This window comes from Coptis chinensis, chromosome 2 (assembly GCF_015680905.1).
Source record: "Coptis chinensis isolate HL-2020 chromosome 2, ASM1568090v1, whole genome shotgun sequence".
Lineage (NCBI taxonomy): Eukaryota > Viridiplantae > Streptophyta > Magnoliopsida > Ranunculales > Ranunculaceae > Coptis > Coptis chinensis.
The window spans coordinates 101,361,219-101,380,254 of NC_141457.1; the positions used below are offsets into that span (position 1 = coordinate 101,361,219).

Here is a 19,036-nt window from a genome sequence, read left to right on the forward strand (position 1 = left end):
GACAGAAATTGGGTGATTGACTATTGACTAGTACTATTAATCACCAGTAACCAGCCCAAGACACCAACCAGGCAACTATTTTCATGTCCTTTCGCAACAACCAGGAAATTGCATGCACATACCGCACAGGTTTTAGCGAATTGGCATGGACAAATCTTACAACAGTCTGGATGGTCTATCCCTAACACTAATTTCTCCCTGTAGTGTGTCTTCACTGGCATTTCCCTCCATTACAATTTACAGTCATTCTATGCAAATTCACTCTGCTCAACTCCGATTTCACTGCTCATATAGAGTGCATATAGAGGAGAGTAGGAGAACAACCATTCATGAGCTAAGAGGCTGGAATGGTCAGATGACAGCATTTTCCAGTCATTCAAATGTATTTTTTAATTGAAAATTTTAAATTGACACTTGACCAGTTGTATGATATATAAAAGAAAACTAATGCATGTTATCTCTGAAACTGGTACTCATTTTTCTTGTTTTCCAAGAGAATGTGAGAGTTCCATGTTGAGGGGGATGATTACATACTCAGATAACACGAAGAGGTGGGATACCAAAATACATACACCACCTAACAAATATGGTATATAAATGATAAGCTAGGATAACATGCTAAAAACCCAAGACATGGATGTCAAATAAAGTCTAAAAAAACAGTTATCTGCATCACAATGAATAAATAAATAACAATGTACACACACAAGCATGTCCTTAACCTAGAAGGAAAATGGTCACGAGAAAGAAATTGTTTCACATATCCCTTCAAACCATCAAAATAAAATTATAAAAAAATTCAAACCAGTTCACTGCCCCTCGCTTGCATAAGTTGAAGCCCATGAGAAATTATGACTGCATGTCTGCTTCAAGCAACCCAAGAGAGAGAGCAGCCAATATATTCTACATTGTTGTATATCTGTATTCGGTATATAATTTAATTTCACCTCCTACGACGTTTGGTATCAACCTGAAAAATCACAACATTACAAGACTTCATTCCAAAATGCCCATAAATACTACAAGTAACTCTCACAAAAGCATGAAGGTGATGCATGCAAAGATTCATTGAGCACCTACAGGAACTTGTATGCATACATAACAGTGGGACCAATTGTTACTGCTAGCGTGTGATAAGACAGTAATAATTACAGGGATATCTGGTCATATTGGACCTGCTCATGCCTATCGACCAGGGATCCTAGCGATTAGGCCATACAATAGTTTGGACAGCTGAAAGGAATAATTTAGGATAAAAGGTGCACTGTTATATGGTACACTCAATGCATTGTTTATGAGCATTGCTAACAGAAAACCTAGATAGTGGTCAAGCTCTATAGACTGTTGTAGACTTTGAAAGCCACACTATAAAATGCATTGGGCAATGGTGGAAACTCTCACTAGTTCTCTGTAAGGCCTTTGTTTACTGCCTACTCCCCCATCTACTCTACCACATTCTTTTCATCTACTTAAACCACATATTGTTGTGCTGAGATGAACAATTTAAACAGTTTAACACTGACTTCTTGGATCAACCTAGAAGATATCTGCAGCGGAAACATAAGATAGACTGATAGAGGCAACTGAGGAATACCAGAGTAACTTCTTCCTTTTTTTAGGGATAAGCTTTCTACGAGTTCAAATATAAATAGGTTACACTTTGACACGTACTATTAATTCGATTATGCCTTCATGTAAGTGTTTTTCTTTTTATACGTAAGGGTATAAGGCATGCACAATGTGCCCTTCACTCATGTTTAATGAAAGGGCAGAGGGCATAGACACACATAGTATGTTTGACCAAATAAAAGATCCGACTTTCATTGGGCATACAGCAGAGGAGCACAAGAAGGCATCTTATTGGGCATACAGAACATTACAACGCTCAAGCACCGATTCAATTAATCATCATTGTGCTTACTGATTGGCTATATTCATACCCTGCAGCAGGCTGCCACTTAGAGAAAGTAAGTAACAACAAACAGCTAGAGAGGCACCAGTTGTTTTAACAAAAATGAAAGTATATCATACAGGCATACTAATGATGGCCAACAAAATTAGTAACCAAGTCGGAATATTGTATACTAAGTGTGTAACCAACTAACCATGCCTCTTGCCAAGACCTTGTCCAGAAAACTCCAGGCAGTCTATTTTGACTTTAGGTGGGAGTGTTTGAGTGCACCAAACACATCAACATTAAACCCATCCTTCTTTAGATATGTTGGTTTGTTTTGTCACTTATAGAATATATCACTTATTCTCCTTCTTTATGTGAGAGCAACACATTTTATATTCACTTTTAGATCCAGAAATCACAATAAAACTGGAAAGCCGAATAACATAAAATCCCCATATATTCTAGAGTATCTTCTAGAATATATTCTAGCTGCATCTTATAGAATAAATCATATATTGCAGTTGTATTCTGAAGAATATAATGATATATTCTAACAGTCACACCCTAAAAGAAAACTCCATGGCAGACGTGACTCCATAAGAATGGCCCCACACCATCTTTCCTCACTAGATCGAAATGCAGCTCTGTTGGCATTGTAACCAGGACAAAGTAAAGAGAGCCCATAAATTATTCAATACCATTGGCCAAATGATAAATCGAAACCTGAGATTAATTGACATTTGAAGGAAGAAAAAGAAACAGCCTCTAAAGAGATCACATGCTACTCAGCAATTCAAATGCAAGTAAATAATGGAAGAAATTGCAAATTTCTTCGTCATTAGAAAAAATGGGTGTACCTTGGTATCTGCCTTTCTAGGAGCAGCACGAATCGGCTTCTTCTCATCAGAGCAAATAAATGGGTGTACCTTGGTATCTGGGCTCGTAGAAGCAGCGTGATTAATCTTCTTCTCATCAGAACAAAGAAATGGGTGTACCTTGGTATCTGCGTCCGTAGAAGTAGCATGATTCACCTTCTTCTCATCAGAACAAACATGACAGATGAAGCGATCCAGCATTTTTAACTCCTCAACCTTCATTTGTATACAATCAGGATGAAACCTGGACACAATATGTGGAAAAGACTTTGATGGTTTCAAAAATCTGTATATTTAGAGAATATTTTCTCCCTCACTCTCTCTTTTTTTTAAAAAAAACTTGATACACAGTACAGTCTCTACAATCGGATATATGTAGAAGTGCAAACAAGAAACCAATTAATAAAACGGTGGGCGCTTGGTTGTAGCTGTAAAAACAAACTAACTTGTGAATTACAGTTTCTAAATATGTACATCTTGTGCTCAAACAGAAAGAAACAGGAAAAAAATAAGAAGACCCATGCAAATTGTAGACTAACGAAGGGTATAACTATCTCGGCAGCCGAGAAACATGGCAAAATAGCTATAATTATCCGTTTCCTCGAGCATGCCACGGATTAATTCCTCTGAACTTTCTGTGACCAACCAAATACTGTACCCCTATTGATTGTGAACTACACTGATCTTGTAGTTAGCCACATTAAGATCTGCATTTAATGCATTATTTCATATTATTCATGAGACCTAGTTTCATGTTTCTTGCAGCTGAGGCTTATTACAGACTTACCACAAATCACAAGAAATTACACTTTATACTAAGTGAAACACAAGACACAACCTAAAATGAACTAAACCAAACGTGATATATTCTTCCATAGCCAAATCAAAGACAACTTCAAGTAAACTAACTTCTTTTTCACTTCCAAAATTTCATGGTTATAGAAACAACAAACTACTTGATTGATCAATCTTGAACCCTAACTTTTTTTTCGATAATATCTTGAACCCTAACTAAATTTCACATCGAAAGAATTCAAAATCATCCGATTCAGAAAACCTAGAGAAAGGTTCACAATCAAAATCATCAAATTCAGAAACATCAAACCTGGAGAAACAACTGTCCAAATGATAATATATAGAATTTGAACAATGTATATCCTACTCCTAATTTAATTCAGCTGAGTAAAAATCTTCCACATACAAATTCAGTAAGGATAACAAGTCAAGATCATCAAACGTTCTCCATTAATCCAATGAAATTAAAGCACTTATTTCATCAACAACAACAACAATAATAATAATAGGAAAGTGCTAAGCACTAGAAAACATACCAATCTTCACAGTCCTCACATTGGACCATTAAGTCATCAGGGTTGTAAGGCATCTCACATTTGCAAAATCTGCCATTCAAACAAGCAATCTCAGTTTCTCAAACAGACCTCAAGTAAGGCATTCAAAATAACTAAAGTACATGACCTGAAAGAAAAACAAAACACACCAGTCAAATTACTGAAGGAAACTCAAAAGAGTGTTTCAATTAGAGAGAGAGTCCATACTCCAAAAATCAAAATTCTCACCTACGAAAACAGATGCAGTTTGCCAAAATCAAACAGTTGCAATTATCAACTATACAACAAGGTTGTTGCGTTGAAAATTGAGCTATGTTCAAGTTCACGTTTTAGAATATCAAGATCAACCATAAAATATTCCATACACCATCAACAATCATTTATATCGGGGGCATTTGAGGTTTACATTGGCATCTTATTTTTGAGCTCACAAATGATTCATAATGTAACTTAACCTAATTCGTCCCCTTACTATTCGAAAAACATGCAAATTAAAACTAAATGCATGAATCAAGCAAATACAGAATTGTTAACTCGTTGCACAACTGAACACATTAATAACCGGCGACATTATTAAAATATAGTCTAAACTAATAATGCCCATAACTTTTACTACTTTACTTCCCAAAATGACTTGTAATTAGAAATTACTATCAAATGTGTACTACATTTTCTCTTGAAATAGCTCCTTACAGTTCAAACTAAAGTTAATCTAAACAACGCGGAGAACATTAAAGTATGAATCATCAAAAAAGAGCAATTTTTCCTGCATTATTTCTCAAAACGACTTCAAATTCCAATGCCCAGCAGAAAAAAACTACTAAAAACAATCCCAATTTAGCAACAAACCAAACTTAACTATCAATTACCAAAAAAAGATCAAATTTTCATCACACCCAACAAAATAAACTCAAATTAAGTAACAAATTCAACAAAAAGTAAGAAATAAAGAAAAGGGATATTGATAAATTTATACATACACAGCAACACGATCGGGATTGAAAGCACCAGTAATAGAGTTATACTCAAATCTAGAGAAATAGTCTTCAGTACCAATAGCATCAAGTTTAATATAACTTTTGAAGCTGTGTACAACACATATGCCTTCAATAGTATCAGCACTTTGTATATCGAGATGATCAGATAGAAACAATTCTTTTGATCCATGAAAAGGTCTTCTTCCACCAATTGATTCTTCTGGTCTGTAATACCAACGCACGTGCACTTTCACCTGATTACGTGTGTCTGTTTCGATTTTCTCGATTTTTGCTACGTAGGGTAGTTTTGAGTTTTCTGCTGGTCTCATTAGAACACAATCGCCAACTGCCAAAAAAAAAAACACAAGTGTTAGGTAAGTACGTTAGATAGATTTGAGGGGATTTTGTTGCTTACCTGTGATGGTTTTGTTGATGCTTTTGACGGTGTAGGAGTCGAGAGATTTTGGGGGAAGACGGGGTCTGGCCATGCCCATGGAGAAGTGGAGGATAGAGCGTTCTGTTGTGAGAACTTAGAAATGAGAGTAAGGAAAAAAATTATCATGCAACAGTAAAAATAGATAATTATTAGAGTGTGTGTGTGACTCTGGAGACTTGGAGAGTGAGTCAGTAAGGTGATGTCATTTATTTTGATCTGGAAATTTCCTGGAATATGGTGGTTTTTATTTTTTATTCTCTGTAATCACATATCATTTCTGTTGAAAATAAATAATTGTTAAATAACCATTTGAAAGTTGAAACAAAATTCCTTTCGAAATTAACTTGCTTTTTCTGAAGAGAATCTACATCAAGAATAATAAAAATTATATATTCCTCATTATTTTTACTCAAATTGTTCGAGAAAATTAAAAAGTTATGTTAAGCCGTTCAACTTCATAAAAGATTTATATTAAAAAATTGCACGCAGTAAACGTGAGGGGAGCAACCGAAGAAATAAGAAGAATTAGCAGCTATGCTCACGGACTAAGAAGCATGTTTACCGAAGAACAATTCACTTTGACATGTAGCCATAGATGAATTGCATAGGTTCCATAGAAAAGGTGGTATATACATGAATAAGAGAAATTCATAATGAATATTCTTTTTCGTGAAAATCTAAATGAAAGTTAGGTGATGTACTCAGATATGCAATAAGAGACAAATACTATGTCGTAGTATGCATTGCATTAAGTTTTTCGGCTAATAAATTGACAACTTGTACATTTTAAGCAACACTCTAAACATAGAATATTTCATGGGATTTGAGGTCTTAATTGCGTCAAAACGCATGATACGATGTTTATTGAGCAGGATTTGAGTTTAATCTCCCTGGTTAACAATCGGGTCCATTAAAACCCCCTCAAATCCTAACAACTCACAAAAATTTAAATTCCAAAAATTACTATGTAAATTTAATTTTTCATAGTTTCAGTGACTATATAAATATAGTTTTATACATATATGACTATGTAAAAATACATTTACATATATTATGTCAGGTGTCGAAAAAAATTCAATCTCAAAATGATAAAATAAAATAAAATAAAAAATAAAAAACATACTGGATTTTATCTCTTTTTAGAGAACTGGAGAGGTTATTTAATGAGACCTAAATAAATAATAAGAATGTTATGTAGTATGGGCCGATAGGATGGAGTTTATACTTAACCGTGTTAGAACTAAGGGGCTGAGCCTCATTTCTTGGTTTATTATTTAGACTTGCCTCATAGGAAGTATGGGTGAGCCAAATTGCTTTGAACGCGTGGCAGGTTAAAGTGCATTTTTTTTTTCCAGCGGTCCCCGCTGTGGAGGACTGAGTATTGGGTGGTTGGAACTTGGAAGCAGACCCGGGCATCATGAGACTCGAACAGTCAAACACCTACCAGTTGGAGCGTTGAAACTTGAAAGTGCGTCATAGTATTACACGGGCCGGAGGCCCAGTCACACTAGTTTCAAACTTTGGGCCTTATGCAGTTGGGTTAGGCCATAGCAGAGGGAATAAACCGGCAAAGAGATTTTCTGGGCATACCAAAACGAGGACGACATCTGCAAATCCAGGTAATTTCACTCCCTCTTTTTGTTTGTTTATTTTCATTTAGGTCCATAATTTGACGATTTATAACATTGGGTTTTAAAATCACTTTATGAAATAGCGGACGTAGGAAGTTAATTTGATTTTGGGCATAAGAATTTTGTGAGAGTGAGAGTGATTGTAATTAAAGGGTATGTGGGCAATCTTGAAATGTAGCAGGTTGCGATTGGGGATCATCATTGTGAACGAACATAAACAAAGTCTCGTATCCCGAGGCATGGCGTCTTCAACTAAATCGGACTTTCTAAAGGTGTACTCCGTCTTGAAATCTGAGCTACTTCAGGATCCTTCTTTTGAGTTCACCGATCATTCTCGTCAATGGGTTGATCGGATGCTGGATTATAATGTACCTGGAGGTAAGTTGAATCGAGGGCTTTCTGTGATTGATAGTTATAAGTCGTTGAAACAAGGAGAAGAATTGAGTGAAGATGAAGTCTTTTTAGCATCTGTGCTTGGTTGGTGCATTGAGTGGCTCCAGGCTTATTTTCTTGTTCTTGATGATATTATGGACAACTCCCACACTCGTAGGGGTCAACTTTGTTGGTTCAGGGTAGAGAATGTTGGTACGATTGCTGTAAATGATGCCCTTCTTCTTCGTAACCATATTCCCAGAATTCTCAAAAGCCATTTTAGAGATAAGCATTACTATGTTGATCTTCTGGATATATTCAATGAGATTGAATTTCAGACAGCTTCAGGGCAAATGATAGATTTGATTACCACCCTAGAAGGACAAAAAGATCTATCTAATTACACATTGCCAGTTCACCGTCGCATTGTTCAGTATAAAACAGCCTATTACTCATTTTATCTCCCAGTTGCATGTGCTTTGCTTATGGCAGGTGGGAATATGGGCAACCATACTAATGTAAAGAGCCTTCTCATTGAAATGGGAACCTACTTTCAAGTACAGGATGATTACCTCGACTGTTTTGGTGATCCTAAAGTTATTGGTAAGATTGGAACAGATATTGCAGATAACAAGTGCTCCTGGTTGGTTGTCCAATCCCTCCAACTTGCTAATGAGGACCAAAAGAAAGTGTTGGTTGAAAACTATGGGAAGGCAGATCAAGCTTGTGTAGAAAAAGTGAAGGCACTTTATATAGAACTAGATCTTCAGGAGGTTTTTGCTCTGTATGAGAGAAACAGTTATGAGAAGCTTCTATCCTCCATTGAATCTAATCCAAACAAAGCAGTGCAAGCGGTGCTGAAGTCCTTTTTAGGGAAAATATACAAGCGGCAGAACTAAGAAGCACTGTGACAGTTTAGATAATAAGATTAAAAGCGGGGAAAGAATAGAGGCATGTGTGTGTCTCCGAGTTGATTAAGCGAAATAAAGATGTTTTTTTACTTTTTTTTCTTGGGTTAACTAGAAAGATGTTTGTTTTAGATGACTTTTTTTACACACAAAAAAAGAGTCAAAGTTTGGCTGAATTTTTTTGTTACATTTAAAATAGATAAACTCATCTAGTGGGGGGTAATACTAGTTCACCCTTTTTTCTTTGAATTTTGTTACATTTAAAATAGATAAACTGCCCTATTTCATTTAGTTGGGAGAGAGAGAGAGAGGAGGAGGTGGGGGTGAATAAGATCTTAGAAAGTGTTTTTGTGTTTAATCTTGATTTTATTTTCTTGTATGAAGAAGAATGGCCTTATTTCATTCTAATAAAATATCCATTTTCCCAGAAGTGTTGAATTGCAAACAATGTGGGCTGAAATACCAATTGTTGGACGTTGCTTGAGCTTTGCCTAACTGTTTATGATTGAAATGTAAATTGGTTCTGACTTCAAAATATACATCACGATCTCATCATATTTGAGAAAAGCAGGTGGGAAGTCATTGGTGTCGTGTAATTGTTTGGTTCAGACAATTCCTGTATAACATTTTCGCAAGCATTGAGCCACTGACCTGGAATTAACTGTATCATACTTTTTGCTAGGGTTCTACATATTGTGGCAGTGATCTTGCTTTTTCACTTTGGATTCCATTACATCTAGTTATAGATTATCTTAAGATTACATTGGTTTCATTATGAAAAGCTTGTATGTAATTATGTCAATGACCCATTATCAAACAAAGCCAGAGACGGTGGCACCAGGATTTGGATTTTCATTTTGCTAATATGATTGCTTTGCTTATTGCTCTGATGGTATTAATTTTATATGCACTATTACTTTTAGATTCTTCCTCGGCTCTAATGTTTTCGCTTCCTTTATTGCTTTTGAGTGCTATATTCTATTAATTTCATACCCTCCCGGTCTTCCCAGAATTTTCTTCAGATTCTCTCTGTCTCAAGTAGGAGGTTTATCCTTTTTTTTAAGGTGAAAATTTGTATTTTGCTCTATTACCCTGTTGATGTTGATTTTATACTCTGCATTTCTCCTTCAGATTTCCGTCTGTTGGTGACAAGTCTTATTCACCCGAAAACATGCCATTCATGATAGCTTTGCATTTTCAGTATATATTGACGGCTATAGACATTTTCTTGCAGCATCTTTGAGTACACACAAGATAGAGTAGCCTGGGACAATGGAAGCAAATACTGACCTTGATAGCGATGTCATGCTTCCGAAAACAGTGCCAGAAAGCATGCAGATTAACCCAAGAAGAGCCCGGTTTCCATGTTGCATAGTGTGGACTCCACTTCCCGTTCTTTCATGGTTGGTACCAGTAATTGGCCACATCGGTATCTGCAGAGAAGACGGAGTCATCTTAGACTTTGCAGGTCCAAATTTTGTCTGTGTCGACAACTTTGCATTTGGATCAGTGGCACGCTACATTCAAATAGACAAAGAAAAGGTTTTATGTGTTCTCAATTTTTCTGTAGGTTCCAAATTGTTTTTAGATTATTCTTGATCTCAGTTTGAATTATTTGGAACAGTGTTGTACATCTCTTTGCCTTGACGCACATGAAAGCCAGTTTATGAATGAACAGACTGATCCAGAAGGAGAGATAATCACATGGGACGATGCAGTGCACAAGAGCACACAAGAATTCCAACACAGATCTTACAACTTGTTAACATGCAATTGCCACTCTTTTGTTGCGAACAATCTCAACAGGTTGGGCTATGGGGGTGCTGGTAGGTGGAATGTGGGAAATCTGGCAGCTGTGATTTTCCTCAAGGGTCGTTGGGTGAATAAAGCATCAATTGTCAGATCTTTCTTACCATTTATTCTGGTGTTTGGCTTAGGACTGATATTACGCGCCTGGACCTTCCTCACCTGCTTGGCGTTGTTCAACGTAGTCCTTGTTGGTTGGTTTCTTCTTGGTTCGTATTGCTTCAAGAATCTAATCCAGTTGTAGTTTGTTCTATAATTATCTGAAAACAGCTATGTTTGTGTAACATTTTTTTTTCTCGAAGTTATGGGTTAGACCAGACCCAAACCTGTATTACTCAAAATCTTGTGTATCCATTTGCATCTTCATGCACTATTACAGACAACTTTTCCTCTAAAGGACCTATATGAAATCTAACATTTTCATCTTCTGGACAACAAGCTTTTGTAACATCTTGATATAGACTTTCAGATGAATGAATGAATGATAGGATTGGGAAGATAAATCCCATTACTTTAGGGGATACCTAATACTGTAAACAGAAAAAGTGATGTCTGCGGTGAGAAACCGACAATAGCCTCATTGGGTCACGTTTTTATTATTTTCCGGCTTTGCCACGCCCACTCCGTCGTGCACATCTTGTTTTCACATTGCATTTGAACCTCATAACAGATTTCCATGATGTTCATATTGTTGGAAAGGAGATTATTCTGAAAGCACTTCTTTATGGCCTGTCTAGTATCAGCTGATCGTTGAATATAATTGTTTGGTTCATTAAAAAAGATGAGCGCTGCATGAAATTTGCAATTTTGCCATCTTGGTTTTGGGTTAGGATAGTTGTAAAGTAAATTAACGTTTGATTAGGAATCAAGATCCACTCTTAATGCTCCAGAATAAAAAATACATATCATTGTTAGTTGCCTTTTGGCTTCAATCCATCCTGTAGTTATTCGACCACTGTGCTCATAAAGTTCCTTGGTGTTACATATATGGGACAATGGAGTCTGTCGTTAACAAGCGCGAGAGTATTAGTTTCCTCAATCGCGATTTCCTAGGTAAGTCCCCAAGTGGTAACACTGAGAATTAGAAAATCAGAAAACATTTTAACCAATATCTACAGTGCGATATCTACAGTTTGCGACATCCATGGTTAATCTTACCAACGCCGACTGCGATTTCTTATTCATTGGAGTATTGGACTGGGTTTAAAATTTCCAAGACATGACTTGTCACATCCCAAATTTCTAAACAATTAAAAAAAATGAATATTTGAAATATAAATATCTCAAACATCACTCGGTTCAATTGTAAAAACTTCGGTATGGCCGGATGGAACACATGTCAAAACCTAAAACCCACATCATAAAAAATCTTAACAACAAAAATAATCTCTAAAAGTTCTCTTTATTTCTTTGTGAAAGTCTATCTTCCATCAAAAAATCATCAATATAACATTCTAAGAATAATAGGTCTTCAACATCGTATTCTCATATCATATGAATAGGAAACTACGTTATTACATACTTCCAAAATGTCAGACCTAATAAAAATAAACTCCCGGACTGCTCGAGATCAAATCCAAATCAAACGTCGCGGTTCCATTTGCGCTTCCACCTATGTTCCCAAGAAACACGCCACGCGTTAAAAACAAAGCAAACATAAGTCGACAAAATAGAATTTCTTTGGTATGAAGTAGACTAACCACATAAAACCATTATCATACTTTAATTATCCAAACAATTCGTTATATTTTCCCATAACTTAATAATTTTCACCGGCTTGGAAGGCGGTGTTCCGTCATTTCAACCGCATAGTTTTTCCCCAAAGCAAAACTTTCATTATATTAACTCATTCTAATAACTTCGTTTTAATATCTAAATCATTGAATTAAAACTTACCGATATCCACTGATGTATAAGGGTAGGACCGCGTTCCTGCACAAAATGTTATTAAGTCCTACCCTCCTGCAAAAGAAAGTTAAAACTTCTATATAACCTATGTAGATATTATATTAGGTATTCAAAAGTAAACCCAAACACTCGCATAATCAAATAATACAACTAACCCGCAAGGCGAATACCTTAGTTCCTCTCTAGGGCAGTCCAAAAAATCTGATCATTCATGGCACATTCAATGAATACCCATATATAACGCTAACGGGTCATTTATGACACATTCAACAAAGGCCCACCTAACATATGACATCAACAGTCATAAAACTCAAATTCCAAAACTTGAGGCGTAGAGAGTTCTAAAAGAGTGCGGTAAATTTGTTTACGCATTTTTTGAACTTTATTGCATATATTATTTCAGAGAACTAAGGAGCACCTTGATTCATATATTTTTGGTTTACGCGTTATTAATTTCATGGATATATAAGGGTCATAACGTTGTATAACAAAAAAAACTGAAATATCACACAGTAGTTAATACACGTACATAAGTATATTTATAAAGGTCTTAGCCTAAAGTCAAGCATGCTAATAGTCCTAGACTTATCCTAATAGACCGAATCATAATCCGAGTTAAAAGTCAACTCTGGTCAACTAGTCAAAGTCAACTTTGGTCAATGGTCAAAGTCACCTCTGGTCAACAATCAAAGTCAACTATGGTCAACATTCAAAGTCAACCAGCCCCAAACTCCTCTAACCCAAAAGCCCAAAGTCAAAGGCCCATAGTCTAAACTTAAGTCTAAACATAAAAATCTAAAATTTTAAAACCCATAAGCCCACCCACGATTTGGCCCAAGCCCAAATCGAAATTTACTGTTCATCTCCTTCCTCACAAAACCTCCACCAGCGCCTCCACCACCTATGCAGCCACCACCGCCCATCCATATCCAATAAGAACCCAGCAGTTTGGTTCATGGAGAAAAACCCCATGTACCTATACCAACAATTCATGATTTTCTTATATTGTGGAAAACCCAAATCGACACCATTAACGTTCTGCTAAAGCTTCACTCACCCTTCTCCAGCACCCATTCACACATCAAATACTACCTCAATTCAACACATCAAAACAACCCAACATCAAGAGTTCAAACTAAGCAACCAAGGCAGGCAACGCCATTAAGGCTCTGTAACAGCTACCCTCGAACCACAACCAACAATTCATCTATTCCTCATCATCCCACGACCAACAACCAAGTAAAACCAACACAACCCCCATCATCAATCAAAATTCAAACTAAACAGTTAACATCAACACACAATTAAACAAAAACCCATCATTCAAACACAACCAAAAATATATGGGACGATTCGGTTCTGCTGGCGACGCCATTAACAATCGGTGTCAAGGCTTCAACAGCTAAAAGCTAAAATTCTTCATAGTTTTATTTACTGAAGTATTTCAAAGTTTTGTATCCTTTGGCACCATTACAGAGTTTACAATATCTCGAATATGTAAAACAATATTATTGAATATGTTTAGCAAAAACACATAATTAAACAAAATAAACATATTCAGACTACTCACAGTTTTTTAAAACCGAACAGCTTCCCGAAAGCGATACCCCGAAAGACCGACGTCGACTGTGTTTTTTCCTCAAAACTCTACGTGAGAAAACTCACCGAAAAACAAAGACAACACTTATCTATTACTTACGGGACTTTTATCCCTAAATTGATCCTTATCCTATATTATTTTATATATTATTCATTATTATTATTATTAGGAAAATAAAATAATAAAAACACGGAGTGTTATATGACTCTCGAAACTTTCATACACATTGGAATTATGGAACAAATCCATCCCCTCTTGCTCTTAGTAACTAGTGTCCCTCTTAGTAACTAGTGTCCATGTAATTGATAGTGTTAAGGTGAAAATATGATTCGCAATTCCACTTTTTTGGATTAACATCACACAAAAAGTCAGAAGTCGATATCGTTTTCTTTTGAGTTGGTATCTTTTCAAATAAATGAAAATCAGAGATCAACAGACAACAATCATCTAAAAGTAATTTTGGGAGCTAATTAACGTATTTGCGATCTCGGAAATAAAAGCTATATAAAGGTAAGAAATAAAAATAATTAATAGTTTCCATTATTTTGTCAAATAAATAATTAATAGTTTCTATTATTTTGTCATTTTATGTATTTCTCATTGGGATCTTGAGAACAAAAATAACATATATGATTTTTTTTTTTTTTTTTTAGCAAGTTTGTTTTAAATGAGATCAATAACTCTTTGATGGTGGTGGTAGGATTCGAGCTCTATAATTCATCACCCAAAAGATTTTACCGACTTTGATTTTTTTTTTCCCTCATGAAAATATGATTTGAGAGTACTTAGTGGAGTTAGCTGTTTTAGAGCATCTCTAGGTGGTGGTAGCATACTCTTCAAATTTGAAGAATGCGAATGAAGAAACTGGTCGCAAATTTCGACCAACTCTAGGTGGTCGCAAATTTCATTCGCAAATTTGGAATAGGACTACCTTGCGCGACATTCATCTTGTCGTAGCGACATTACCAATAAGCCCTAAATTGAAAAAAAAAACTCCGACATTCCCACATTAAAACCAAAAATTGAAAATGTAAAAAAAATAACTCGTCGTGCGACATTAGTAGTGGGCGCGGCGACTTGGCGTGGTGGTGCTAGTCAAAGTTAAAAAAAAAAATTAGGGCGACATTTGCAATGGCGCACGTCATTACCAATATCGCTCCGCATCCGCATCCAAATTGCCAAATTTGCGAACGAACAAGTAGTTTATGTGACTACGAATGCTACCACCTAGAGATGGAATTTCGGCAAATTCCGACGCAATCCTTCAAATTTGAAGGATGCGACTGAATTTACTACCACTACCACCTAGAGATGCTCTTACATTCCAAATTTCCAATTATTCCATCTCCTACCAAGAGCCTTTTCTTAACAAACATCCAGAAATTGATAACAATGTGCAGAAGTGTAGAACCTTTGTTAGGCCGGACTTAGGAAGTTAGGAGTACCATTCTTTTCATAGTTCATCACTCAATCCAACGAGAAGTATCACACTCCTAAAAAATTATCATAGTTTATCTCATCAAACAAGAAGGTACCCCAAGAATGTCTCATTGAAATAATGAACTAATTAACCATAGGTTATGAAGGAAATATTCAAATATATGCATAATAATTAGACCTGGCAATACAGATAGAACTGAACTATAGAAGAGATTTAAACTACTTTAAAAATCACTACCCTCATCTATAGTTCTACAATAGTAAAAAATAATTTTTTATGTCTCTAAATCTCTTAGTTATTTTTTGTTTTACATAATTTGGTTTTTGTTTTGACTATTTTACCCATATTCTTTTAGTAGATTGACAATATTATCTTTTTCTGTTTTAAACAAAATGTACGTTGTGTTGTGTTTACGTTGTGCAAGCATCAATCTAGTAAATATAAAGTCCATATCAGCTGATTAATATTGTTTACGCTTAACACTTCAAATCCATTCCCAAAGTAGAAGAAAGAAGAATAAATCACTAGTACTTCGTCAAATTATAGCACAAGAGATGTAACTAAATTGAGTCCGAATTTGTGGACAGCACAATTCTATTGATTAACAGTTTTTTCGGTCAATTTAACAGTTTTTTTTTAGTAGTAGGCACAGTTTTTTTGGACAGCAAACAGTTGCTTTCCACAAATTATGTTTAAACTAAATTTTGTAACGTAGTGTATCTCCACATTTCAAAGAATATTTCAGCTGTCGGCAACTCGGCAATTTTTCAGGCGTCAAGATTTTTAAACTTTGGGTCAAAACTCAAAAACAACATAAACACCAACTTTGATATGCAATTGCCACGTGACAATTTTTTGGCTTCTATTGTATATTTGTATGAAGAGAATTATTTGACTCCGGACCACTTCAGATTTCTAGGATCACGCATGACGCGTTTTTCTTAGTTTCATACATACATAAATGGCTTTCTCGTCATTATACCAAAATCAAGTGGCATTTGCATGACCAACAAACTTTTGATCTCAAAGAAGAAAAACCCAACTTTACATTTAAAATCGCCACGTGGCAACTTTCGGCCACAACTTTACGAACCCGGGACCACTGAAGTAAACCCCCAAAGAGATCACGCATGACGCGTTTGTTGTTTTTTGTTAAGCGAATCATAATCTGTCTTCATACATAATGGCATGCTCGTGAATAAACCAATATCGAATGGCATTCCTATAACTGCCCTTCATAAAGCGGTTTGTTATCGCGTATATAAAGAGGTGTGATAAGACAGAAGAGAGATAAATTATTGTGTTGAAGAAGAAGAAAAAAATGGCTAGTTCAACAGAAGAAGGACAAGTTATTAGCTGCCATACTCTTGAGGCATGGAACGAACAGCTCCAGAAGGGTAACGATTCTAAGAAGCTGGTATGCATCTCAGAAAACCCATCTTTAATTTTTTTTTGATAATAATTCCGGTTCAATATTTGTTGTACAACAATAACATAGGATCCAATTGGATCTTTATCGCATGCTTGGTATTTAATTTTTTCATAGTTTCTTTGATTCATTGATTGTCATATTTATCAAACCTGAAATCATTTATCCTTCTGTCTTTGGCTTAGAATGTTCCGTTATAAAATAAACGATTAGTCATTAGTATGAAGTGTTATATTATTTTATGTAATCACCATCGCTCTGTCACTCGTGTATTATTATTTTGATATATTATGGCATATGTTTTTGAGGCTGTATCTCTATTATGTTCTGGATCTAGTGTGTGAGTTTGTATGAAGTGCCTATTATGATCGTGGATGAAGTATGTGTTGGGGTGGGGGTGAGGGGTTTTTTCTGTCAGTAATGCTATACAGACCCACTTATTTGACCTACTATTTGAAGCTATTTGAATCTACTGATGTGTCAAAAGTCTTAATCATTAATTTACATCGAGATACGTGTCTGTATGTATTGCAATCCAAACCAACCGTTATCCAAATAGTTAGTCGGAATAGTAGGTCTAAAAAATAGGTCCTTGTAGCACTGCTCATTTTCTGTTCCTAGATATTAAACTGAATACTTTATAAAGGGAATTTCAGCCAAAAAGGGTGTCAAACTTTATACATTAATGCCTATATCAGTGTAGTCAAGGTGCGCTTAAAGCGCAAGGCGCACTTTTAGTGCCTCGCCTTGACCAAGGCGCGAGGGTAATATAAGGCGTGAGCTTTTTGTCAAGGCGCGAGGTGCACAAGGCGCGCGCCTTATCAATTTTTATAGTTTTTTCGTTTTTTTTTACAATTTTTGCTATAAGTGACACATTTACACTCGATCTAATTGTTGTATGATATAAGAAATTGTACAAATTTAGTAAGTTTCATTGTGGAGTACACTTTAAACTTAATTTTGACTAGTTTATGTTAAGTTGTATGGATTGAGAGAAAACACAAAGATGGATTAAATTTTAAATGAAGTTTTACGGATTCTAAAATTGAATCAATGTGTTCTATTTTATGAAAAACTCATTTGATTCAATTCTATCGGTTCATTATTTTAGTTTATTGAAGTTGAGCTAAATTGTATTGAGAGATACGAGTTTTATTTTGCTCTTTACTTATTGTTTAAGATTTTTCTTTTAAATGACTACAATGGTTTTATGTTTACAATCACATAAAATTAATTTTAAAGTTTGGCTAAGCAAATCAGTAATAATTCATGTCATATTTAATATTTATTTTATTTTTTATTTGATATATCTATTTTTTTATTACTATGCGCCTCACTTCGATTAGGGCGCCACCTAGCAGCCTTGCCTAAGGCCTGAGGAAGGTGTTGCGCCTTAGGTGCGCTTTAACGCCTTTACTACACTGGCCTATATTGAGTGTTGATATAGCAAAGATTTTGACTCTAACATAATTTTGCATTTGCTTGAGGGTTGATCTCTATGCGTCTTCTACTTTTGCTTCAGAAATTTGATGTTATTTATGTTTTCACTGTGGAGTGTTGGTGCTTCTCGACTGGAATTTTATAGTTTTTATGTTAAACTTCCTGAACCCAAATCATTCAATGTTTTTTGTTTTTGATTTTGTTTCTAGCTTATGTTTATTAATGGTTTGATCAAAGAAGATCAAATAGCGTGAATATTATTACTACATAACTTGGTAATTTGGTATAGTTGTTATACAAACTGAATAATGTTTTTATGATATGTACAGATTGTTATTGATTTCACTGCTTCATGGTGTGGGCCTTGCCGCGTCATTTCCCCAGTTCTTGCTGAGCTTGCAAAGAAACAGACTAATGTTGTTTTCCTCAAAGTTGACGTGGATGAGCTGAAGGTGAATACATCCTCTTACCTGTCTTTACTTTGTTTTTCATTCTTGAATTATAGGTTTTTAATTACTTTGCTTCAAATTTACACTTTGAAAGATAGAAATATATACGAGTGTGTTGTGCTCACTTCCACTTTGTTCATTGTAAATTTTGTATTTTGCAGACTGTTGCTGCGGATTGGGATGTGGAAGCAATGCCAACCTTCATCTTCCTGAAGGAAGGGAAGATTGTGGACAAAGTTGTGGGTGCGAAGAAAGATGATCTGCAGAGTGCAATTACGAAGCACAGTGCTTAAGATATTTATTTATTTTGTTTTTATGAAGACCCTACGCGTTCTGTTCTTTTGAAGTGGAAATGTGGTTATATGGTTATTGTTAATTTCTTTCTGCAGCTTTTATGGTATATATAAAAGTACAGTGCATTTCAAACTCTACTTTTTTTTTAACCATCAAAAAAAAATAATAGGCTCAATTTCATGGTTGGATTTATTGTGAATTTTATGGGATGGACCCGAGCTTTT

The 19,036-nt window shown here is 35.4% G+C and overlaps 3 protein-coding genes and 1 long non-coding RNA gene across 7 annotated transcripts; 2 read left to right on the forward strand and 2 right to left on the reverse strand.

The window, feature by feature from the left end:
* Positions 1–574: 574 nt before the first annotated feature.
* LOC147519687 (chromatin remodeling protein EBS-like) lies at positions 575–5,704 on the reverse strand. Its single transcript, XM_086591244.1, has 5 exons — positions 5,514–5,704; positions 5,102–5,444; positions 4,104–4,172; positions 2,755–3,016; positions 575–970 (listed from the first exon to the last, which is right to left on the reverse strand). Exons 1-5 carry the CDS (start codon positions 5,590–5,592, stop codon positions 944–946), a joined length of 780 nt encoding a protein of 259 aa, XP_086447370.1. The 5' UTR covers positions 5,593–5,704; the 3' UTR covers positions 575–943.
* A 1,249-nt stretch (positions 5,705–6,953) lies between these two features.
* LOC147519688 (farnesyl pyrophosphate synthase-like) lies at positions 6,954–10,679 on the forward strand. 4 transcript variants are annotated; one of them, XM_086591251.1, is made up of 3 exons: positions 7,020–7,153; positions 9,680–9,987; positions 10,070–10,679. In XM_086591251.1, the coding sequence occupies exons 2-3, from the start codon at positions 9,718–9,720 to the stop codon at positions 10,493–10,495; spliced, it is 696 nt and encodes a 231-aa protein (XP_086447377.1). In that variant the 5' UTR covers positions 7,020–7,153; positions 9,680–9,717; the 3' UTR covers positions 10,496–10,679. The 4 variants fall into 4 exon arrangements, with proteins under 4 accessions (XP_086447374.1, XP_086447377.1, XP_086447375.1 ...); XM_086591252.1 differs by lacking the exon at positions 7,020–7,153 and adding an exon at positions 8,877–9,016; XM_086591248.1 differs by lacking the exons at positions 9,680–9,987; positions 10,070–10,679 and adding an exon at positions 7,347–8,536 and having other exon boundaries at positions 6,954–7,153.
* A 5,420-nt stretch (positions 10,680–16,099) lies between these two features.
* Positions 16,100–19,004, forward strand: TRX1 (thioredoxin H-type 1). Its single transcript, XM_086591253.1, has 3 exons — positions 16,100–16,617; positions 18,399–18,521; positions 18,680–19,004. The coding sequence occupies exons 1-3, from the start codon at positions 16,522–16,524 to the stop codon at positions 18,809–18,811; spliced, it is 351 nt and encodes a 116-aa protein (XP_086447379.1). The 5' UTR covers positions 16,100–16,521; the 3' UTR covers positions 18,812–19,004.
* Positions 16,472–18,399, reverse strand: LOC147519690 (uncharacterized). Its single transcript, XR_015212326.1, has 2 exons — positions 18,056–18,399; positions 16,472–17,318 (listed from the first exon to the last, which is right to left on the reverse strand). It is a non-coding gene; the product is annotated as an uncharacterized LOC147519690 (long non-coding RNA).
* Positions 19,005–19,036: the final 32 nt, after the last annotated feature.

Coding starts and splice junctions, on each gene's coding strand:
- LOC147519688 (XM_086591248.1), top strand. CDS start 7,405: ATGGCGTCTTCAACTAAATCGGACTTTCTAAAGGTGTACTCCGTCTTG.
- TRX1 (XM_086591253.1), top strand. CDS start 16,522: ATGGCTAGTTCAACAGAAGAAGGACAAGTTATTAGCTGCCATACTCTT. Junction 16,618..18,398: donor GTAACGATTCTAAGAAGCTG/GTATGCATCTCA, acceptor TGATATGTACAG/ATTGTTATTGATTTCACTGC. Junction 18,522..18,679: donor TTGACGTGGATGAGCTGAAG/GTGAATACATCC, acceptor TGTATTTTGCAG/ACTGTTGCTGCGGATTGGGA.
- LOC147519687 (XM_086591244.1), bottom strand. CDS start 5,592: ATGGGCATGGCCAGACCCCGTCTTCCCCCAAAATCTCTCGACTCCTAC. Junction 3,017..4,103: donor TGTGAGGACTGTGAAGATTG/GTATGTTTTCTA, acceptor TATTGTGTCCAG/GTTTCATCCTGATTGTATAC. Junction 971..2,754: donor CTAGAAAGGCAGATACCAAG/GTACACCCATTT, acceptor GTGATTTTTCAG/GTTGATACCAAACGTCGTAG.